The sequence below is a fragment of the Phyllopteryx taeniolatus genome, chromosome 1 (genome assembly GCF_024500385.1).
Source record: "Phyllopteryx taeniolatus isolate TA_2022b chromosome 1, UOR_Ptae_1.2, whole genome shotgun sequence".
Lineage (NCBI taxonomy): Eukaryota > Metazoa > Chordata > Actinopteri > Syngnathiformes > Syngnathidae > Phyllopteryx > Phyllopteryx taeniolatus.
In genome coordinates this window covers 17,999,963-18,025,362 of record NC_084502.1, presented here as the reverse complement: position 1 = coordinate 18,025,362, position 25,400 = coordinate 17,999,963, and the positions used below count along the sequence as shown (strand labels likewise).

The window sequence follows — 25,400 nt, the reverse complement described above, 5'->3', positions numbered from 1 at the left end:
TTCCAGCATCCTAATCTTGAAAAGCAGTATAGAAAATGGATGGATCGGTGTCTTAATATGTGGTATATTTTGTGTATTTTCTGTCACAAGCAGACACTTTGCCAACCAAAATAATTTGTCAAGCTCTTTACACTGTTATTTTTTGTCTACCCAGGGAGATAGATAAAGGAAAACACATGCTGTCACAGTCTGTAGACCTTTCCTGTAAGTGGCTCTATCTTCAAGCATGATGTCATCACTAATGTTGTGTAGCTTTCATTCGATTGTAATGAGACCTCCAGCGAGACTCCATTAAGTCTGTCAAGCTTGTCTCGCCCTGCACATAAGCTCTAAGCTATTTGCTCCCAGGCCTTTGTACCTTTTAAGGAAAGGTGAACTTTGAAATCTCACAAACTGCATGGCCTGGCTACTTCAGCTACTCAGAAGGTTATACCGCACTCACATGAATCTGATCATTCTGACTAAATGTTACTTAAAAGACGACATTCACCCAAAAATCTGGAACAGTCGCCTCGTGTGATTGTGTTTGCAAGGCCAAATTTTGTAGCCTTATTCACGCCCACTTTACAAATGGCTTGCTGCTTAAACAGGTTCCTTTATGAATAACCTATTACCTTTATATTGAACCCAGGATACAATTGCAGCAGCAGATTACAAATCAGAAAAAGAAGCCCCTTGATCAGAAAGAGAATGTACTTTTGCTGCAGGCTAAACTGACCCATATGAGACACTCATCCTATTTCTTTTTAATCTTTTTCATTATACGATCATTGTACTTCCTCCCTCCTGATTCAGACTCATTCCCGATGTCCATCCTTTTCAACAAGTAGATTTTTTCCACAAGAGTGATGTTCGCTGGAAGGAGGCCTGCTGACATATTTGGGGATGAGGTAGAACGTGCGTGTTTTGTGTGTTGGGTCAATGTGTCGATGCTATTTGCTATTAGTGGTCTCAGTATGAGGGCATGCTCACAAAGCATACATCTGCCAGACACCCGCAATCCTCAGCCCTGGAAATCACTTTTCTTCCCATACAAGGAAATGTTTGGTACAAAGCATCTCCAGTTCCCAACAACTCTATTTCCCTTCATCTACTCCCAGAAAGCTGGTACAGAGCAGGAATGTGTAGCGTGCGGCAGGCTGAAAATGCAGGTGTGGATCTCTTCAGGAAAGATGCTGCAAACACTTTTTGATGGCCCAATGGCATTTTAACGGTCTGTAGGTGCCGACAGGCCCTGCTCATGCATGCAGCACGACTGGTGCCTGATAACGTCCAAAAACATGCTGTCATTTGGACACAACAGCAAAACCCCCGTTTATCTCGCTGGATACGTTCCAGTAAACGTGATCTAGAAGGACCATACAACGTTAGTTGTATCCCTGGCACATGCTTCAAACACATTTAAACTAATTAAAACACACTTTTCAAAGTATTCCTTAGTTTTATTATTAATAAAATAATATGAGTAGTACCAGAACTAAGTATTCCTTAGTCCTCACGATCTTGCTCACACATTTATAAAAGGTAAAGGGTGCTTGCTTCAAGCTGTTTATTCGTCACTCCTAGTTTAAGTTTACTGTAAAACTGACACATCAAACAATTGAATTAAAACATTCTTCATCCATCCATCAATCCATCCATTTTCTGAGCCGCTTCTCCTCACTAGGGTCGCGGGCGTGCTGGAGCCTATCCCAGCTATCATCGGGCAGGAGGTGGGGCACACCCTGAACTGGTTGCCAGCCAATCGCAGTAAAGCATTCTTTATTTAAACTAAAATATTTAACCAACCCACATATCAACGAAAGTCTGCTAGCTTAATGCTAACATACAATGCAAAACGCCATAGGCGAGTTAAATTAGCATAGCTGTAACGGTAATATAAACCTTCAAACAACTCCTATACTTTAACACTCAAGGAGCTAGATCACATACAACAAAATAGAACTAAATGTGTATTTGAACACCAAAATGTCCAACCAAACCATACAGTACAACATTACTCACAGGCATATAGTCTCTTCACTTAGTAGTGACCTTCTCCACTTCTTCATCTGCCAAGTACAGCTCAGTGCTGCCCAGCATATTGCAGCACCACGTGGTACGACACAAAATTATAACTGTCATAAAATTCGGACGTGCCTATATACTGTAACGTAAAAACATAATAATATATAGCAATATAGTGGAGGTGTGAAAGATGCACCGCAATGGAGCGGGGGTTTACTACACAGTAACTCTCTTGCTGAGTTCACAACTTTCCTCTGTGGCAAGCTCAATCATACAGGAACACTGATAATTTTTAACCAGAAATTCCACGTTGTTAAAATGTAGTGTTCTGTTTCAAAGAGGAGGGTAGGTCTGGATAATAAACACCTCAGTGATGATGAGGGCATCGCTCAAGAATGTTCTCGACCTGTTGACGTCATCGCCGCTTCAGTTAAGCCAGCCAGATGGCATAAAGATAAATGGCAAACCCTGCGTAGCAAATAAAGAGGCAGACTGAGATCATGCTGTGTCATGTTTGCAGCTACCGCACTGTCATTGCACTGCAGCCCTATTTTATTACATATGATGAATTTAATGCTTCATGTTTAGATTCAAATTATCATATACTACACACATTGCTCAAGCATTAAGACTCGAGAAATACAGAAAATGTTGGGGATAAGTGGAATAGAAAATGGAGGGGGGGAACTGCCTAATGCAAGGCGTCATGTTAGCACATCACACGGGACTTCAGCAATGCTTCACTAAAGAGCTTAAAGTACAGCACGAATCAAAAGGATTGAAGTTAAAGGAGAGTGGTTTGTTATTCTTACGTTTTGCAAGGGTGATCAATCATTTTTACTGTTATGACTTTTACTCTTTCATATTTACAAATTGGGTCCTTTACCCAAAATATAAAAATGTTGGTGCATTGCTCAAAGGCACCATAGCAGTGGGTGTGAACCTGGCTCAAAGTGTTGGCAGATGGTGTTCTTAAAAATACGTACCATGTTACTTTAAAAGGAGACACATGCAATTTTTTCCCCCCAAAATTTAAAACAATTCCTTGGTATCTCATAAAGGGTCTCTGACGTCACTTTATGCTTGAAATTACTCGGTTTCAGGGGTCGGTTCTCTCTCATGCAAATGTCGAGTATGTCTTTCGTTACCATGATGACTGGGGAGGAGCTAAGGCAAAAACGAGGGCCACTCATTGTTGCCAGCTTAGCAACCTTTCTGACCGTTATAGGGACTCCGTTCCAAAAACGCAATTACCAAAAATATCAAGTGATTTTTTTTTTTACTTTTGTCAGTGAGTAGAGACTTCTGAAGAGCCAAATTGTGATGTCCCAATCTGTAAAAGTCAATTTTCCCTACTATGTGTGTGTGTGTGCGCGTGTGTGCGTGCAAGCGTGTATATGTGTTATACAGAATCAGGGGATACAGGCAGCCATGAAATTGGCTCCCGGCCTTGAGTTCGCGCTAGAAGAGCAATGGCGGCAAGTTACCGTCTACATCGCATTCATCTCTGAGCTGAGGTCATGTTTTAAGAAACATCTGTTGCTGGTTAGCACGTCGCTCTCGTTGTGGCTCCCAAATCCCTGCTGCTCCTGCATCAGCCGGCATGCGATGAGGTCACCACTCAATGACAAATCCTTAATCAATCAAAGGGGAGCATCTGCCTACATTTCCGCACATCCGCTATTCCACGGGTGTCAAACTCAAGGCCCACGGGCCATATCCGCCCCGTCATGTCATTTTATGTGGCCTGGGAAAGCTTGACACAATTTGTCCTTGACTTCTGTTTAGGGCTACAAAGGGCTGGCAAATTTCTGATCACCTTCCATAAAATTTCAGGTAGATTTTCATGGGAAGTTAATTTTGGCAAGTTTGGAAAATTTTCCAAGGAAAATATGGAAATTTATAGGAACAGATGGTAATTTAATGGAAAAGTATCAAATTCAAAAATTAACACTTTGTTTTGTCATAAGTAGACATCCACGCAAAATAGATAACTCTCCTTTCCCACATGCAAAGCCATTACAGTTCCTTAATTGCTCAATTTTTGTTTCATACCACTCGAGCGCGAGTTTATTGGAAGTTTGCTCAAAATTGAAATTTTGGCTCACAATACAAAAAAAACAAAAAACAAAAAAAACATCAAGCCAAGGCTTGTAACTCGTAAATTGGGGCACTAGTAAGTCAAGGTAGCACTCTACTTGCATAACATCCAGTTGTTAGTCAGAATTATGCCTAAATGTAGTGATAATACATTTAGTTCAGTAGTTGACATTTTACATCTTTTGTGACACCAGTCCTGGAACTTGTCTGACACTCCTCATTATACAACATTCATTCATTCATTCATCTTCCGTTCCGTTCTTCCGTTCCACTTATCCTCGCCAGCCAATCGCAAAGCACATATAAATAAACAAACCATTTGAGCACACAATCACACCTAAGGGCAATTTAGTCAACCTACCATGCATGTATTTGGGATGTGGGAGGAAACCAGAGTGCCCGGAGAATGCTTCTGGAATGGTCATTTCTTGTTTTAGTCATGTTATTTATTTATTTATTAATTTTTAAATCTCTGTGGCTGTTTAGAAGATGCTTTGTTTCTTTTAATTTTTAGAGTTTTTATATACGCTTTTATTTGTATCTAGTTTCATCATCGACTTTGTAAATTCTTGCTACAATTCAGTGTTTACTGTAAGCATGAATTCCTAATAAACACAAACTCATGATGTGGCCTGGGCTACTGAGGTTGGGGAAGCTCTGTAATGACATCAGTGCTGCATTCATGTGCACTGACCTCTCACGCTCCTGCTCCAGCAGGTTGGTGAAATCGTCGCTTTTCCTCATAAAGTCGCTATGGTTGCGCTTCTCGTCCGCCATTTTATACAGGGCCTGTTTGTGGGCCTGCTCCACCATCAGCAGCTGCTCCAGCATGCGACGGTACGTCTCCCTCTGCTTCTCCACCAGCTTGTCTAGCTTCAAGACAGTAGCAGGACACTTACAGTCTGGCCAAAAAAATGTTGCAGATCAACAACAGCCAAGTGGCACCCACTCTTGTAGTGTAACAGAGTACGAATACTTTAAATGTCCATATATCTGTATTGTACCACGGAGCGCAAAGCAAAAGAATAGTCCTGTCAAGAGTGAGGCATGCAATTTACCAGTGCAGAGTACATGTGGATCTGTACACTACTGATGGGTGCGAAATAGAAAAATATAAATAAAAACAAATAAAAATTCTCACTTTTTAAAAATACTTTTACTTGCAATACTGAAGTATGTTTAATATTAGAAATGTACTTTTAATACTTAAGTAGCCTACTGCAGATATCAGATCCTTTAAAGGGGAAGGGACTGCAAAAATTTGATGGGCAAGAATATGGAGTTTGTGGAATAAGAATTAAAACAGTTAAATTCATCAATTTTCACCGATCCCAGGGGCCAGCCATGTGGGGCAATGTCGCCCTCTGCTGTCGCCCTCTGCTGTCGACTGAAGTTAACGCCACAAGTGTCATCGTATTTGTATTACATCACGTGACCAAACCCAGAACCCAGGAGGTGGCCTCCCCGTGTGTGCTGTGAACTCCGGGTTGATTACATGGTGTTTTAAACAACATTCTAGCAAGTGTGGGTTAAAACCATCATGTAATCAACCCGTAGTTGATTAGTTATCGCAGCATACATGGAGAGCCCGGTATCCTAATTTCCGGGCACAATATTAATCAGTATGGCATGTTTAGACTAGTGGGGGCGCATACAACATATTCTTGCCCAAAAGTTTATGACTTTTACTCAAGTACTATTCCATAAAGTGACTTTTGCTTCCATCAGTTTTCTGTTGAGATAGTTCTACTTTTACTCAAGTATTGCTCTGGTACTTAATTCAAGACTGCTGATACCTCCACCATGGGCCTTTCATAGATGTCTTCCTGCAAACCGTCAGCTTTGCCCTGGATGGCATCCCGTTGCAGAGCCTGCAGCACTTTGGGTGGTGTGACAAAGCCGTATTTGGCTTCCAGAAGGGCCAAATCGATTTTTTCTGCCTTCAGCACAGTGATCACCTCATCTCTTGCCTGCAGAGGGCAGAATGTAGTTTATTGTATGAGTTGCTGAGAAAAAGTGTCTTTCTGCCCATTTCACCTGACCTGCAGCTCTCCCTCCAGCAAGCTCAGCAGGAAGACCAAGTCATCACGCGAAAGGTCTCTTGCCTTCGTAGCGCCGCTGCCACCATTCTTGTTGGTGTTGTGGTTCCGCTGGACGGTGCCGGTGTCATCTGGCGGCTCCCGGTGGCGACTGCGGCGCTCTGGCCGCCCTGAGGGTCCTTCTTTGTCCAGCTTGACCTTGGTGACGTCCTCCAGGCTGCTGCTACGGGAGCGCATGTTGCTTCCTTGAAAGAACAGAGTTGGGACATTACACTCAGATGTGCACACGCATGTGCAGAATTTCACAAAGATGAATACATCGCTCACATTTTTGAAAACATTTGATTTATTCTCCCAAAATAATTCAACACAGCCATTCATGTCTAAACCACTGGCAACAAAAGTGAGCCACCATTATTTTCCAGCACTGCCTTTATCCTATTGGGCATTAAGTTCACCAGCGTTAAACAAGTTGCCACTCGGATCCTCTTCCACTCCTTCATAACGACATCACAGAGGTGGATGCTCCTCCACCTTCCGTTTGAGGATGTACCACAGATAATTTGGACAATTTCCCTTAGGGGTGTACTCACTTTTTGTTGGCAGCAGTTTAGACAATGCATGCAAGGGTTAGGCCTCACAGCTAACAAGAGCAAAATACAATTGTCTGACAAACTCGAGCACAAGAATATACCAAGGATCTGAAAAAGGCAACAACAAAATTATCTACTGTATAATGTATACAGTTTGTATATGTGGCCCTGTTTTCGAACACGCTGGTGCTGCATCCTCTTTCTTGCTGTCACGGCCTTCCAAGCTATTATTAGCTTCAAAGTAAAATTGAGTCATCAGTACAGCCCAAAAATGATCAAATGCTACAAATTACAAACTGCATCCAGAACTTTTTGGGACCACCTAGCTGAAATCTTTTGCCTACCACTTACAACCAACACTTCCTAATTTTTTTTCTCCTGTGACTATGTTTGATATCTTTGGCCCCCGAATGTGATTGGAAAAATGAGTAACTTCAGTGAAAGATGACTTTGGGATAAGAAGAATCATCATCTGGTAGGCTGACGTCCGCTGTGTGACTCTCAGGCTCTCGCTGATTATGGTGAACCCAACTATGATAAATTGATAGAACAAGCAAATGAACTAACCACGCAATTTCTAACATTTTTCTTTTTTTAGCAGAAAAACCAAACAAGGATGCCAGAATCATTGCATCATCTTTTATTAGCGGTTTTATCGGAGTTGAGACTTAAAGAAGAGATTTGCATGGGCCTCAGAGGGATTAGAAAACCATTAGTAGGCAATGAATCATCTAAAATAATAAAGTAAGAGATTTATTTCAATCTATGGCACAGAAAGTAATTTTATCCAACTCACATTTGCAGCTGAATGGAATCTCACCACTGGGTGAACTTGCCAGATAAATAGAGCAGCGTTTTAGTGGAGTGTTCGTGACTCGGCCGATGTGTGAGGCCTTCTGATGGTCTGTGAGTGATCGCAATGGCTGGCTGATTACATTGTACAAACTGGAGGTGAGACGCCACATGATTGTGAGCTGAGGTAATTCCCTGCAGTCCAGGACAAACTCCACATCCACTCAGTCAGAACACTGCGCTGCTAGCAGAACGGGTTAGCGCAACAGTTCCAAAGGTCACAGACGTGTACATCAGCTCGGCATGTGCAAGTATCACATATCTGCCAAAACTGCAACAGGGATCACAGATATATCACATATTTAAAAGCTAAAAAGGGTCAAACATGGGACAAGGAAGCCGATTCATGTTGAATTTAATGAATAGTTCAGTCACTTGCTATAAACATGCACTTGGGGAATTTCCAGGCCACAGGCTAATTCTGTAAAATGCAGGTATTTATAGTGCATTGAAGTTGTTGCCTTTTTTATTTTGGGGAGTTGAGCCAACAGCACCTGCATCTAATTTTCAGTTTCAATTGATTAATTTCAATTTTACACTATACAACAGCATCCTTAAATTTGTTAAGACAAAATTGATACAGTTTTTTGATTGATTTGGATATATCTAATGTTAAGGCCAACGAGTATACTGTAAATACGCACTTCAGTAATTGTGACATTTTGATGTGTTAGTGGTAATTTGTTCTATATGAAATTATCTAGTGGCAGTAAAAGAACAACAACAAAAAGCAGTTCAGGAGATCCAGCCTATACGTTTACTCTCGGCAGTTATAACAGTATCTGCTGCCAAAAGTCACTGGAAACAGTTGGCAATTTGGAGTCTTTCTTTCCAGTGACCACTTATGTTTCCGTGACTGGCGAGCAGGTCTAAAAGTAGGATATGGGAAGTCCCAGAACCTTGGTTATGCTGCCCTTAGACTATTGAACTCTGTAGAGTCAACGACCACTTCATGTATCATGATGTAAAAAACAAAAAAGAAAGGCCTTCACTTTTTATTTTCCCGTAAAAGTCACCAGGGTGAAAGGTGAGGAAGCAGGTGTGCCACAAAGAAAATAAACCTCTTCCCCCAAGCATGGAGGTCGTATGCATGAAAACACACAAACACATTACTGAGTACATTCCTACAGCCTGACATCACACCCTGACGTGATTGAGGGCAAGAGAACCCAGTTCAAATGGGAGCAGAGAGAGAGGGGAGGAGCAGATGGAGGGAGTGACCTTTGGTAAGAAGGAGGAGTTCCACCACTTGTCTGCCTACTGCACACAAAGTGGGGTCTTAATCAACTACTCAGACCAATATCAACTTTTGGCCTGCAATTTAGTATATTTTGGCTTTTTTTTCAATCTTTTGGCTCAAATCGTATAAATAGTATATGTTGGTAATCAGTGTTGGAGAGTAACGAAATTACATGTAACGAGATGATGTGCCTGTGAATATTTTCATTCATCCTCGTCATTTCATTCTCAGGGCACTGAATCGATCCCAACTGGATTGTTCTGTTTGTCTTTGTAGATGTTTCGCCTCTCATCTGGGCAGGCTTCATCAGTTCATGCAAAAAGGCTTTTAGCCGGTTTTGTGTGGAAAACCCAACTATATATGCTCCAATTTAGAGGCATCCCCCACACCACAGTCACACATTCTGCACCCACATGCATTCCAAAGGAACCATTTCCTTGGAATGCAAAAAAAGGGGGAGAGCCGTTAAGCCACCTGGCCAAGAGGCCATTGGCCGTCCACCAGAGTCATTGGGTGGAAACTCCCACATTGATATTCCGTTCAGTTGTAAAGTGGTCGTAGAGTTACCTAACGATCAAGGAGGCTGTGCTGTTTGTTGGAGGCAGAATTATTGAGTTTCTTTGGCATGGACAAAAGGACGGCATTCTGATGTTGTAAGCCGTTGTCCAGAATATACACAAAAAAAAGTGCTGTTTCTCTTGGAGGAGCAGGTAGACAGCTGAGTCTTGACTTGAGGAGTTTGCCATGTTCCACGTGTCTTTTGATGCTTAGCAGGTTAAATGATGATGACAAAGTCATCTTTATTTTCATATCATTTATGATGCTCTCAAACAAGGCATCGTTTTCCTTTAAATATCACCTTGAAGCGGCACCTTACGGTGCAATCTGTTAGTTTATCTGAGATTTTGAAAAGATTCGAATGTATAGTAAATTATACTTTTGAACACAAAAAAGAACATTGACTTTTGAACAGATTCAGCTTTATAATTTTTGACTTGCTGATGGAACATTAATGCCATCATTTATCTAGGTTTTTATCCACATGAGTGATGTATAGTGTGTGGACATCTGTTATCTTTGTGTTGTTCTGTTTGCCAGTTTGATTTTACAGTAAAACTGCTTAATTTAATTTGCATTGACTGTTGAAAGTCTTGAGTGTTAAAGTTTATATATATTGTTAAGGCAATGAAAACTGTGACGGTAAGTGTACTGTGAAGCTGTTGTGACAGTAAAAAAGTTCCTGAAGTTCAATCTTGTATAGTCTTTTATTATATAGTCTTTGTGTTGTCTTATGTACTGCTGAAAGATTTTCACACACATCAGGTCATAAAATATGAAAGTCGTTTACAGTTGAAATGAGAGCATTTGTTCAAAATTAAGAAAAAGTATCCAAAATGTAACAAAATATAATTAGCTATCTTATTTTGAGAACGTAATTAAAATAGTTACACTACTATAACATTTTCATCAGGGTATTATGATTGTAACCAATGACATTTTCAAAGTAATCTACCCAACACTGTTGGTGATTTCCTTATTCAGCTGCTGTTCTTGTTTTCATTTTGCGAATGTTGTTTCATCAAGTACGCTTATGCTTGTAAAATACCCACAGGAACTTAACAGTATTTTCTTTTATTATTCCAGCTATTAGCCCTGTAATAATAGCACCCTCAGTGTAGCATGCTTTTCTTCCACGGTTTTAATCATGGAGCCAAAAAAGGAGTGGAATATTTACAAACAGGGTAGATGGTTGTCATAGCAACAGGTGGCGCCCAGAGTTTACGGTTCCTTGAGGTGGTATAAAACCTTTTAAGATGCTTCCTGCCAGCATAAGAGAGCCTTGTCAAACAGCGAATGAGTAATCGGGAATCTTATTAAGTTCCCCCCAGCACAAGACATTCAAAAGCACAGGGTGTGGTGCAGGATGTACAGGTATTGTTGTGGATGGGTGAGTGAGTTTTAAAGAAAAAAAAACTTTAAAGGGGATACATTATGGAAAACTGACTTTTTAATTACATGTACATAAATAGTTGGGAATCCGGGATGCCGGTCCACCCACCCATCCAAAGTCTGACATTATACAACCAAGTAAATGTTTTGTGATGTGCTGATTTCCAAAAATGAATACGAGTGAGGAGTTCTGAATTTTGGTGTGATTGTGTTGTGTCGTCCATTACTTGCAATGGTGGGAAGTTGACTTGAGTGGATTATTTATTTTTTTTTTTTAACATATCTGTACTTTACTTTAGTATTTCTTTTCTAGCGACTTTTTATTTTTACTCTACTTGAAATTCTACTTTTATACTCGTTACTTAGGGTCATTATTTTTTTCAACCTCCACAGATGACGACACAACATAAAAATCCTAGATAGAGAGGCGTAAATTCAACAGTGGTTGAGATATTAATTCATTAAGATCTTGGGGAAAAAAAATCAAGGACAAAAATCAGGTGGGGAAAAAAATCAGGGACTGCGGCGACATGGAGGAATGTGAACGAGAGCATTATTTACAATGATCCAACAGAATTTCAATATATCAATATCTATCTATCTATCTATCTATCTATCTATCTATCTATCTATCTATCTATCTATCTATCTATCTATCTATCTATCTATCTATCTATCTATCTATCTATCTATCTATCGATCTATCTATCTATCTATCTATCTATGTATGTCTGTGTGTGTGTATATATATATATATATATATATATATATATATATATATATATATACAGGGTGATTGAAAAGTAACTCCCTATTTTAAAATACTTATAATTTATTCATATGTTGTAATATTTTCCTCAATTTGTTTGTGTATGTTCCATGTTCCTTGTTTTCTGTGGGGTTGGTTAAAGGAGCAAGTCTATTCTACCAAACCAACGACTCTGGAAGAACTTGAAGGACGAATACGAGAAGTTATGTCTTCCATCCCACAAGAGTTCCTTGTGAAATCAGATAATGCGGTTCCCAAGCGACTTGAGAAACTGGTGGCTAATGCTGGCGCCCATATCGAATTTTAAATAAAACTCCATGCAATACACTTTCTTCTTGTTTTCATTTCTTGTAAGAATTATAGTTCAGAAATAAATTACTCTTTAAAAGTAAAAGTATTTAAAAATAGGGAGTTACTTTTCAATCACCCTGTATATATATATATATATATATATATATATATATATACACACACACAGTATATCGTGAGGGGTGATTTAAATAACTAAAAATGGGCTATTAATGATGATAATAATGATGATGCTTTCAATGAACTGCTTTCTACAATGATTCAGAGGGTTCGATGTCCGCTGTTCACATATTTATCAATGAAATACGTCTGATCCACCCCACATGTCTGCAGAGCTCATGTAGCTGTCAGACCACTCTGGGAGGAGGAGGGCTACACCCGGTTTTGGTACTTTAGTGGAACGATGGACCCCCAGCACATTTAAAATGGGACATTTGCGCTGGTATGGGCGTCACCACAACTGGCTTCAATCCTCTCCAATCGAAGCGGGCTATTCCATACCCTTTAAAAGCTGCACAAATACTGGTGTCTCGCATGGTGAGGTCATATTCTGTATGTAGAAAGGTACTCAGCGACCCATGCGTGACTGGAGCATTGGAGCACTTGGAGCACCTTATTAAATACAGAATTTGCTGGTGAAAAATTGTTGCCAACTTAAATGTGTCCGGGGACTTCATTAATCTATATCCCGTCAGATGAGCGTTCGTTTACGTCCCCAACACCCCTGTCCGCCAGACCGGCGTGCCAGCCGCTACGTGGATTTAAAAATATATATACTGTTATAATGGTGATAATAATAATAATGCATTCAATGAATTGATTTCTACAAAGATTAAGAGGTTGGATGCCGACTGCTGAAATAAATGTCATCCACCACACACACACGTCCGATGAATTTGTATGTCTTTCTGCCTGCATGTACACCGATCAGATTCACCAAAATCGCGTTAAATCCCCGCTCCACAACTTAGATGTTTTATAAGCCGGCCTAAGTTTAGACGGACTTTCTGAAACCAAGATCTCACTCCGCCTACCACACCCTCACTCCACTGGCAAAGCTCACTGAGCCCAGCTTGGCACAGACGGGTCTGCCAACTCGCAGCGAGTCATACCGTTGCGCGAAAATGAAGATGCATCACTGAAAATAGAGCCCTCAGTCACCAAAATGTCCCATGCTCCGGACAGAAGGCAAGGAACAAACGGCGCTGTGCCGACACCGCCCAGCTTGGTGTAGATCGGTCTGCCAGATAGGCAAACACGAGCAGCGAGCCTTGCATTGGCACGAATATCATGATGCGTGCTATTTGCAGCAACGGTGCATGTTGTGCATCAGAGCCCTTTGTGTCAGTCATTTAGTAAGTAACTAGGCCAGGGTTTACCTTTTTTTTTTTTGTCCTGTTCAGCTCTTAGATCAAGCAGAAAAGAGGATCTATATCCCTTTTATGCCGGAGCAGTTTTATTGTGCCACAGTGGAGTTAGGCCAGGGTTGTCCCTCAATTTAAGTAAATTGAGATTTATTTTCCCTTGACTCTTCAAGGTGGGAATTGTTTCATGTAAGAAGCGCAGAAAACAAAGTCCTGTTTGTTTGTTTGTAATTCCAGGTGTTGCCATAACAACATCTTTCTATTTTACAGCTGCTTCCAAAACATTGAACGTTATACTGTAGCTTGATATACTGTATCTTCAACCTTTTAAGTTTTTTTTAGCCTTTCTGGTGCCAAGGATGGCATTGGTGAAAACCCAAGCCCCAGAAGTTCACCCACAACAGATGACACCAGAGTACTTTTTAATTGTGCGACTACCCTGAGAGTCATGCTGTGTGAAGTCAAACGTCAATGAACAGAATATGACGCATGAGACGTAAACCTCGTTCTTGCACCGTGGGACTGTACACACTATCTTTAGCCCTGAGAATCCCGTTTGGACCTCAGTGCATGTTCCAACACACAATTGCATTTATTATCCCGTATCGGCTTTCCTCTCTTGGCGCAAACTGTAGGTCGCGTACAGTTGCACTGTAACCAGGTCTGTTTTGGAACAGGTGATTATGAGAGAAAGAAGCCAGAAGTGCTCCTGGGTTGTAGTAATCTCAGTGAGGGGTCAGTGGGTTCAGACAGACTCTGACACTGTGGATCTTTGTTTCTTCAAAGCATTATTGAGATCAATAGTTTAGCTCAAGGGTGTTAAAATAATATTTGTTGCGGGCCAGATTGTGGCTTATGGTTTCCCTTGGAGACCCATTATGACTGTGAAACCGTTTACTATAAATGAATAATCACCTGATCAAATTATCACATATACACAACAAATTGATGGATAATGCCTGTGAATACTCTCATTCATCCAAGTCATTTCATTCCCAGGACAAATTTGGAGGATAAAGAGTGGGTTTTCCACACCAGGCAAAAAACAAACAAACAAAAAAACTCACTAGTGCTGTCTTACGTAGCCGGTTCCAAGAACTGATGAAGGCTGCACAGATGAGAGGCGAAACTTATTTTAAGACAACCAGACCAGTCCAGTTTCGATCGATTCACTACCCAGAGAATAATAGATAACTAGTTTTGAAAGCATAAGTCAAAGATTATAGTTTGTTCAACTTTTGTTCAATTTATTTTTAAAAGGAGTTGAAAACACCGTGGTTTTTGGTAAAGATTTTGGTAAGAAACATGAAGTAGACACATAAGATTTGCTTTGGTGGAACACATAAAACGACGTGGCGTTCCGGATGTAGCCCCTGGGCCTCGAGTTTGACACACGTGGTTCCATTAAAACTCTTTTCAGCACCCAGGTGTTCTTGATCATGTGTTAGTCTTTCCCTCAGCAGCAGCCATTCCCTCTGTCAGAGCAACACACACACACACACACACGCACACGCACACGCACACGCACACGGTGGGAGTAACGCGTGAGACGGCTTTTACAGTATCATCCCAAAAATGAAAGCGTGCACCTTAACCAACCAACCAGCAGAGGGTAGTATATTCTAAATGTAAGCCTGATGTGGCCGGCCCCCTTTGAATGGAGGATGCGTGTCTCAGCATATTTAGGAGGACCAATGTTAGCTTCTCTTCTGCATGTTTATTTACCAAACAGTCAAGTATTTTTTTTTTTTAGAAGCGCTAATTCACAACAGAAAGTCATCTCAAGGCACTGAACACATTGAGCAGGTCAAGAACCACACTCGTCATACATTAGAGAAAAGCACCTGAACCCCTCATGAGCGGCACCTGGCAACGGAGGCAAGGACCAACGACCTCTAAAGACGAAACCTCCAACAGAACCCTGGCTCTGTGGGGCGTCAGTCTGTGTCGGCCGGTCGGGTTGAGAGGGAGAGTCAGAGGAGCGAGAACATGATAGAGAGGTTGAATGACCGGGGAAGGGACAAGAAAACAATGGGCACAACAACAGTACAGTGGTACCTTGAGATACGAGTTTAATTCATTTCATTACCATGCTCTTATCTGAAAACACTCGTATCACAAAACATTTCCCCATTAAAATGGATGGAAATGCAATCAATCCGTTCCAGTCCCCCACAAAAAAAAATAAAAAAAATTTCATAAATGTTTTTACTAAAGAAAAGTAGTAGTATATTGTAAAATATAGTCATAAAACAATAGAAGATAATAATAAAGATATTAACTGCATGGTTCAATGAAGTCTAATCAGGCCAAAAGCCTCAAACACACACGCACACACTCAAATTTAATTACATTTGCGTGATGTGCATTTAAATGTGCTCTCTCTCTCTCTCTCTCTCTCTCTCTCTCTCTCGCTCTCTCTTCCCAGGCACACTTGCTTGACGTCCCAGGCCCTGCCCTCTCTTGCTCCTCTTGCGTAGGAAGTGTCTGTGTCTCTCATCAGCAGTTACGTCCAAAAACTTTTGTTCTACATTTTTTAAAAAGAAAACTTGCATTCAACAGCACCGCATTGTGTAGAAACACACAGTAACATTCACACCCCACATGACATTCAGTTCTTCTTTAATAATGCTATGCACGCCGATCTGCTTTTGAGTGAATCCTCCACATAAGCATCTCGCATCTTCTGCAGACGTCGCTCTGTAACTTCTCCAGCGTAATAGACCTCTTGTCCACAGCTCCAACATTTTTTTTCAACACGTGGCTGGCGTTATTGTATTTTATTTTTGTGTTACGTTAATTGTTAGCCCATGTGGTGGCTGTGGTCTTTTTCTTTGTATGCTTGATGGTGGCTATGTTGTAGCTTCAAACACACAATGTGTCATTATCTTTATTTTATAGTTAGTTTTCAAGTATACTCCAACTGGTAGTAGCACTCTACAGCTTGAAGCCTCTTTTTTGAAGAATATTTACTAATTATATCAGCCAAAGTGCTTCTTATTGTCAAGTGAGTGGCGCCTCCTGCCACTGTACAGGACTCGTTTCTCCAATTTAAGCTTGCAAGACAAAGCAAAAACTCAGCCAATCGACGGCTTGTCTGTCGAAAAACCTGTAAGTTGGGTCACTCGTATCTCGAGGCACCACTGTAATAACAACGTCGATGATAATGGTCCGTTCCCAACACCACCATCCTCAGCCTTGCCGTTGCTAATTGCCAGAGTACCATACAGGTACAGAGGGGCCATAAGGACTGTTTTGTGGATTCAAATGTACACATCCTCCTTTATGGGCTTGAACCCCCAATTGATGTCTGACAGCAGATTAGGCAGGACAAGGATTTATGGGACGATCAGCAATCTGTCACCTCGTCTGCCAGAGTGGCTTCTGTCTGACACAATAGTGAGCATTGTGAGGATTACAAGGTCACGCCATCCTTGAGCCAATCACCACGCTGTCGCTTGAAAGGCCTGAACAGTGAATATGTTTCCTTGTGGCTCAGCGACACTGTGTGGAGAAGGCTGCGCTCCAAGAATTGATCAATGAAAGTGAACACACCCAATGAGATGGTTTGAGATCAGCTGATTCCTGAGGGAACTGTTTTTCTTGTTAGCTGCTAAACAATATGCTGCTGATCAATAACTTTGCAAAACAATGAGCTGCTGGTGCTCAAGTAGGACTGTGAAATTAATGAGGCACTGGGGCCTAGCCTCATTGCATAGTCATCCAAGCTACACTAGTTATCCCCACCTCAGTCTCAAGCAGAGGTATCCATATATGTTTCAGGGCCCACTGTCCATTCTATAGCGGTCTGTTACTTATACAGTACTAACAATAACATTTGGCACTTCTATGATTAATAATTATAACTAACTGTTTTAAAGCGCTTTTATTGATGTGCAAAGCTGTAAATGCACTATTTATAACTAAATAATAACATTTCTATTCATCTCAATGAATAAAGATAATTCCGCTCAGAAGCAAATACATAGAATTGCAAATAGCTCCACTTTCTGCTGTTTCAAGGTCCAATTTGGAAAGCATGACAGTAATGATCCTAATGAAGTAAACATTTCTTTAAAGATTGTCAGCTAACAATATATTATAAATTGCTCTTGTTTTGATTCAGAATGTGGAGATGTGATTCGGCTGCTGCTCAGTGGAAGAGTGGTTTGATTCTTCTTGGATACAGGGTCACATGCCACCCCAAAAAAAAAAAATCTGTGATGAAGTTTTTCAAAATACATTGAATATATAAACAATATATACATTGCTTGATATCGTTGTTGCAGAGATGCTGGTCTGCTTCCTGGCTACTGTCGAGGTGCCCTTGTGCAAGGCACCCTCCCCAGCTCAAAAGCAGTGTGCCACTTTCACTCTGACATCGCTCCCTGCATGCCTGCATGTGTGTGATTTTTCCATATATTAGTGGTTTGCAACACAAAATATATACAGGAAAGTGTACGTAAATAAACTAAATTAATATTAAAAGTAGGAGGTACACATAAAAACATAAAAATATTTGTTGCCTCTCAGTCAACTGCTACTGTAAGAGACACACAGCTTTGGTCTTCGTCAGGGGCGTCTCCATAGCAACATGCAACACAGCACAGGGCAACAATGCCAGCTCAAAAAAGAGCAGTGTTTATGGTATGTCCACTGCAAGGCGAATATTTACAGCCCCCCACCTGTGTCGCTTTATCTAATCATGTTACACATGCTAGGAATTTCAGAGGTGACGTTGCATCCCTCCTAGAAATAGACTGCAGAAATAGCTGCAAGACTGTATGAGGGTCTCTGTGAGGATTTTATGTGACTGTAACCAGCAAGGCCACTCAGTGGAGGGAGGCGGTATGTGTGCAGCCTTGGCAATTTGTGCTGCATCATGGAAAGCCCCGGACCGCATCAAGTAGCCTGCGGTGGAATCTAAGTTTGACCTGCTGTGTAGTTAACACAAAGCAAACCACACATACTAAACAGAGCGAAGGCAATAATGCAGTGGCAAATGTGACCAGTGCAGGTGATAAACTCTGGCATCAGTATAAGACTTTTTTTTAAATTGCTGTATTTATTATTGCGGCACGGTGGACGACTGGTTCGCACATCGGCCGCACAGTTCTGAGGACCGGGGATCGAATCCCCGTGCCTGCGTGGTTTTTCTCCGGGTACTCCCGTTTCCTTCCACGTCCTAAAAACATGCAGGGTAGGTTGATTGAAGACTCTAAATTGCCTGTAAGTGTGAATGTGAGTATGAATGGTTGTTTGTTTATATGTGCCCTGCTATTGGCTGGCCACCAGTTCAGGGTGTACCCCCGCCTCTCGCCCGAAGACAGTTGGGATGGGCTCAAGCACGCCCGCGACCCTAGTGAAGATAAGCGTAACGGAAGATGAATGAATAAATGAATGAATGAATGTTTTTATTATAATATTCTGAGTTTTTTGTGTTGTCTTCACTAACCTTTTAAACTTACAGGAAAGGATAATTTAGCTAAGGCAATTTAGAGACTGAACCATTGTTACCAGAAAAATACTGATTATCGAAGTTTGATGCATATGCGGATATAATGTACCTCAATAATGTTCTATGTTTGGAAGTGGTGAAAATATCAGAAATAGAAGGATTGTGCAGTTTTTTTTTAAGATGCATTAAAATAATTTTTTTCAATATTATCAATCAATTAATCAATTTTAAAATAGTCAATATTTTGTCTCACTGAAATTTGCCTGTTTTTCTCATACAAGTGAACCACTGCCCACCCTGCCCCATACACAGCCGGCAAATGGCGAGGACGGATTTCATAACATAACTAGAGACAAGAGGTTTGTTTTTTTATGGTGATGGTTTGCTTCACATTGGGTACGGTAAGGGAAGAAAATTCAAAACAAACTGCTTTTCTTTTGTGTAAACAGGGACAGAATTAATGGCATTTCAAATTTAACATCAACAGCTTAAAGGTCCCGTATTTTGGCTATTTAGACCTCCAAAGAGTGACTCAATAATATGGACTTAGTAAAAAACTGTCAATTTCATTTAAAAATACACCTTGATTTTGTCATACGAGTGTCCAGAAAAGGCCCCTTTGACAGTTACTTCTGTTTGACCCAGTTTTGTATTCGCTTTGTCCATATTTGGCTAAGACCATCCCCTTTCCTCTGATTGGTTGCCTCCGTGTAGAAGACCCACTTGTAAGAGCAGACGTGTTCGGTATGTTGACACCCCTGGCTCGGGAGCGGAAAGTGTAGGTGGAGATATTCACTAGTGATGTAGATAAGCTCAAGAAATTTGAACGACCTGATTTCAGGCCTCTCGGCAGAAAAATGTCTGTGAGTCAGGAATGAGTAGACGATTTTAATTCATATTTCACGTTTACTGAGGGACCATAGAGCCAATATTACATCCCAAATACTAGAAAACGTTTTTGGGGGAAAATATGTCACCTTTAACACTTTCTTTTTAGTTTGTTCAATAGTTTGTCTTCTTGTTAGTTCATGACAGATGCAGACAAGTGCAACAGAAACAATTTTAAAAGTGTCACTTGTTAGGCTTTAAACACAAATAATGGAATTCAGTTGGCGAGGCTGTTTTTTTAATTAATTTATTTATTAATTTTTTTTTTAAACATATGACCTCCCAGGCGGCACGGTGGACGACTGGTGAGCACATCTGTCTCACAGTTCTGAGGACCTGCTTTCAAATCCGGCCTTGTCTGTATGGTGTATGCATGTTTTCCCCGTGCCTGCTTGGATTTTCTCCCGGTACTCCAGTTTCCTCCCACATCTCAGAAACATGCATGGTAGGTTAATTGAATACTCATACTAATACGAGTGCATTTTTTATGGTATTGGTATATGTTATAATTAAAAAATTAAAATTTTAATCAAAACTTAAAAACAATATAATCTGTCACATTAAAATGACTTAACACACATAACATTACATCACTATTAAATAACATTCACAAAAAATAAAAAGCATTTCTACAGATTCCATATATTTTTATATATATATTTTTAAAGTGTGCTGACATTCGGAGCACAAACCACTAACTCATATTAGTTGTTCTTAGTTAAGACTAATCATTACCAGGCATATTCCCGACCCTTCTCTCCACCGTGCACACGGACATATCAAAACAAAAGCAACGCATTCTTTACAATTTATTTTGATCAGAAACCATAGACGAGCCAAATGTGGCCAGCGAACTGTACTTTACCCAAGTGTGTGTTGTAAGTTTGTAAGTTTATCCATGAGGTCGGTGGGTCAGGAAAAAATTAGCACCAAGCAACAACCTCTGGTGCTCCTTTGAAAACCAGACATAAATTATTATGTATATAAGACCTAGGCTATTACAGTGGTCTAAACTCATACTGTCCTAACGACATTCACTCCCCTCCATAAGTATTGGAATAGTTCAGTTTTTATTTTACAGGTATTTACATCTGAATCAGACACAGAGGTTGTAAGAGCAGCTTATGAGCACACAGCTTTTGTTTGAATACATCTATTTTTCCTGTGAGGAAAAGTATTGAAACGTGATTAACAGGTGGGTCTTATTAAACTAGTCATAAAACATTAAATAACGCTAAATGTCTACGCTCAGTTTCATTTTTGGGTTTTCCCTGTGAACTCTACATTTAGACTAGTTAGAGGTATACCGTAACTAACCAGACCACATCAGAGAGGTCTATGGATGAAAAACAAGTAATTGTGAAGCTGAGAGAAGATAGAAAAGCAGTCACGGCCATTGCACAAACATTGGCCATTGCCAATGACCTGAAGAAGAAATAAAGTACAGGTGTATGGTTGGATGTCAAACAGGTATACGAAGGAAAACAAAAGCAGCTGAACAAAAACATACAGAAAGTTGTAATGAAAGACCCTAAAGAGTTTATGAGACAAAGATTAAATATCAACAAATTGTTGGAAAGGTATATAATTGACACTAAAAATGTGTTTTCATTTTGTACTTAAATGAATTTCAGAGTAAGTACAGGAGTTGAATGAGTACTTCTTTTACCAGTCTTTTTTTACACAAGCATCTGTAATTTAGTATAAGTACAGAATGTGAGTACTTTTGCCACCTCTGGTTATAGCCCACCCCTTAATTATGATTCAGTGGACCAAGAGGTGTGTCTTATTAACTTTTACCATTTTAGTGTCCCAAAATTTATTTGAACTTGCTTGGATCAACAATCTTTCTCTAGATTCCATCCTGCAGCACATTGTGATCGCTGCTAACTTTATTGGACTTATTTGGACTGTTTCGCCTGCAGGTCATGCTTGGAGCAAGGCTAATGTTGGACAACACTGGTGTTTCTGGTGGAGTATAAATAGTGTTCTTTTCCCAGAGCGCTGAGTGGCAGCTATTCGGTGAGTGAAACCAGATCCAGCGAGCCCTAACAAGTCAGCGAGCGCCATGTGCCCCTCGTTCCATACTTTGATTTGGACTGGTCGACCTCGCCACCACCTCATTGCCTCAATGCGCCAGAGAACAAATGATTCTAGAAACACCACACGTTTGACAAATGTTATTGCTTTGTGTGAACTGACAAACAAGGTTCTGCTGAAATCAGCAAATGTAATCTATGATTTTTTTTTTTATGCGTTTGTTATTGATGCTGCAATGAATTTGTGTGACTCCCAAATATTGAATGATCCGTAAGAAACCCCTGAATAAAGTGGGTCCCGATAACAATTCTCACAGAATGGCTCCCTTTTATGATGTGATTGTGATATTTTTGAAGAGTCAGCAAGAGCAACATTCTGACCATATGAGTCAGTGATAAATCCAACACAAAACCTCTTAACCAGGCCTTGTAATCCGCCCTTCAAGTCAAAGGAGCTCAAAGTACTTTAACAATCTGTGTCCCACTACCCCCAAACTGTCACTCAGTAGCAAGGTGCACTTTTCTCCACTGATTTCAACACTTCAGATTTCATCTGATAAGAGCATTTCCTCCAAATGATTTAGGTCACAAACATCGAACCTGGCCTAAAGGACTCCTCAGCACACCAGAGAATAAATACTCAACATTTCATTATTTCGGTTATAAGGTTTTGTGGTGGTTCACATGCTAAAAGTGAGAGAATCAGAGGTAATATAATCAAAGTAATTATCTCTTTATCAGTGTGTCACAAAGGAAATTAAAGACATGCCTCAAGCATTCATACAATCTTCGCAGCTTTCAGTATGACTGGCCAGCGTTCACACTTCGGGCTCTCGTGACACTACATGTAAAATGTCTAATCAATCTGTTGTGCAGCTTAGTAGCACCAGAAGGTGCTGGCTTGCTGCCCTGCTATTAGACACACCCAATCAGATCAAACCGTCACTTCCAATAATGTACCAAATCCCAAAATATATATCAGCAACATGCTGCTTGCTTCGTTTCAGCATTGTGGAATAGGGTGTTAAACATATTTTGATCACGGCCAACATGGTAATTATGGTTTTCCTCAGAGGGCCATTATGACTCTGAATATCATCCAGATGAATAATCACATCATCATATTATTATGTATACACAATTGCCTCAACATTAAATTATTATTATATGGGTCATTTTCATATAATTTGATCAATAACGGTAAAGACATACCTCACTGAATTTCCTGAGTAAAATCAATCAATCAATTTTACTGGTGAGTATTTGAATTATTGGCAGTTGTTATCATTTAAAAGTTAATAATTGTTTCAAAGAAAAAAATATTCAAAAGTAATATTTTTCAAACTTTTAATGCCAAAATATCTGTACTATTATGTGCCCCAAAAGAAATTGTGTTTTCTGAAGATCATAATTACATTATTGTATATATAAGATATTTGTCCTATTGCTTAATATGCCTTTTCCATGAAAACTAATTAAAATGCATTTCAGAGTCCCTTTTTTTTTTTTTTTTTTTTGTTCTTTTACAAATGATCCGTCTTTGACACTCAAATTGTCTTTACCGTTAATGCCACGGGAGCGAGCCCTATTATGTTGTTGCAATACACAATAGTGGACCCAAAAATAAATGTTATTTATGAGGTATGTATGCATTTGTGTAAGTGTCAGAACAATTGCATGTCTTTACCCTTATTAATATTGTTTTAAGACAAGAATGTAATGGGTTTTATGTGGAGTTAATATATGCACTTGTATCCGCAGTTTGAAGGGCAACACATGTAAATTGTGGAACTCACACGATTTTTATCAAGCTTTTTATGTCTTTACCGTTATGCACTTCCGCCTTTCCCGTTATGCAAGAAGTGTATTTTAGTGTACCGCCACCATTTGCTCTGTCAGTGGATTCTATTAACAAACCTGTGGCAGAATTTAAACCGTAAATATATCCACAGGATATCGCTGCTGATGAGCAGAATCCCCGTACCTCCAAAACTATCACTTTTCAGGAAACCCAAAAAACGGCATGTATGTTGAGCCATTAAAATTGCATCATCACTTTAGATTGGTCAATCATTTGTAAAAAAAAAAAATAACAGATCCACATGGAGACTGACCAATAGTATGAATTTGTGAGAAAATATGGAATTGACCAAATTTGGACATATGTGGGTTCGGGCCGACGGCAACGAAATGACTAACACAAATTTCTGTACGATCATCCGGTGACTTTGTATTCGTAGTTACGCCTAATTGGCAGTGTTTACTAGCCTTGGAGTGCTAAGCCACTAAGAACCAGCAGGCCTACAGCGCAATGGACTCGCAAAAGCCGATGGAGACGCAAGCAGAATTACATTATTATTACAAATATATCCAATAATGTAATATCCATTATGAGCGGAGGCAGAAGCGTGACTATCAAGGTGAACTATGGATCTAAGGATTGCCTTTACTATTAATGCATATTATTATTATTTTTTTAATTTAAACTTTTTGATAATGGGACATAGCATAGTTCTTTCAGCATGGGAGACATTTACTCATATAAAACCAAGGCTGCATTTAAAAAAAATTCTAAATTAGTTTCTTTACCATTATTGATTGAATTATATGAAAATGACCCATATACAACAATAATCTGAGTTTGAAATCAGAAGAAATGGAAAATAGTGACAACCAAATAAATGGTATTGTTCAATTTATGTTAATTTTTTAAATAATGCTTTTAATATCTGTTAAAAAAATAAAGTTGCAAAATCTGTACAGGCTTTCTGCCAATATGAATAGAACAAATTCATTTCACAGGAAACATGAAGTTGACACACTTTTTGTGGACCACAAAAAATTAACTCACACGACAGATCTGGTCCTGGGCCTTGGGTTGGACAATAGTGCAAACATTTTTCATTGGGCTACTTAAGGAGAAAATAGTTTCGGTGCAGAGGAAATCAAGAACTTGACTTAACGGCAATCATTTCAACTACAGGCTTAACCTGTGATCCTCATCACATCAGCACATCATCAAAACACAGGCGTTGGCAAGCCAGTGATGGCGGAGCCAATGGAAAAATACAAACACCTTTGTGAAACTTTCCCGGGTGCAGCCAACATGTGCCACCATGAAGTAGGAGCAGTTTTACATGAGTTATCACTGTACCTTTGATGTGCAGACTAACCGCAGGCTGCCAGTGCAATATCTCATTCCACCATCATCAGCACTGTTAGTCAAAAGCCTCTTCCCACCTGATTTATTTTCCTGTGGAGATATGAATTTGGACCTCACTGCATTCTAATCACATTAAAAGACAATGGGATCAATTAGGTCAAAAAAGATGCCCAAAATGTGTCTCTTGTGTGGCCTGTCATCTGTGCCGATTAACACACTCAAGGCAATATACATCAGCAGTTCTCTCCCGTCAAGTAGTCAAAGCATTTCTAATAATCACACACACACAGCCATGGTGCACACGCCTCTCCCATCTTACCTCTCGTAGCTAAGCGACCGACCGCTAACTGTGATGCTGCAGAGCTGCTGGCAGTGCCTTCAGCCTGACGCCTGGGATGATGTTTTTATCCTCAGTGTTGAATGGTTTCTGCTCACCCAGTGTAGGAATCACTTCTCTGCTATGTCCCCAGTTATCTCCTTGTACAATCCAGGCGGTCTGAAAAAGGAAGGTTGCTGCTGTGTGTGTAGTGCACGATGGTGTCTAAGGCTAAGTCTGTGTGAGCACGATGCTGCCTGGGTATGTGTGTGTGTAAGGGAGAGGGAGAGGACGACCTGCCATGCAGATATCA

The 25,400-nt window shown here is 40.2% G+C and overlaps 1 protein-coding gene across 3 annotated transcripts in view; it reads right to left on the bottom strand.

Annotated features, from left to right (window-relative positions):
* The window catches only part of filip1l (filamin A interacting protein 1-like), a 57,292-nt gene extending 31,892 nt beyond the window's left edge, over nucleotides 1-25,400 (bottom strand). Inside the window, exons 1-4 of one of the 3 annotated variants that reach the window (XM_061777245.1) lie at nucleotides 25,091-25,400; nucleotides 6,150-6,391; nucleotides 5,904-6,077; nucleotides 4,802-4,980 (exon numbers count right to left, since the gene is read on the bottom strand). In XM_061777245.1, the coding sequence (XP_061633229.1) occupies nucleotides 4,802-4,980; nucleotides 5,904-6,077; nucleotides 6,150-6,383 (587 nt within the window). In that variant the 5' untranslated portion in view covers nucleotides 6,384-6,391; nucleotides 25,091-25,400. Of the gene's footprint in view, nucleotides 1-4,801; nucleotides 4,981-5,903; nucleotides 6,078-6,149; nucleotides 6,392-7,535; nucleotides 7,610-25,090 lie in introns of those variants that run through there. The other 2 variants (XM_061777221.1, XM_061777229.1) reach the window with 2 other exon arrangements.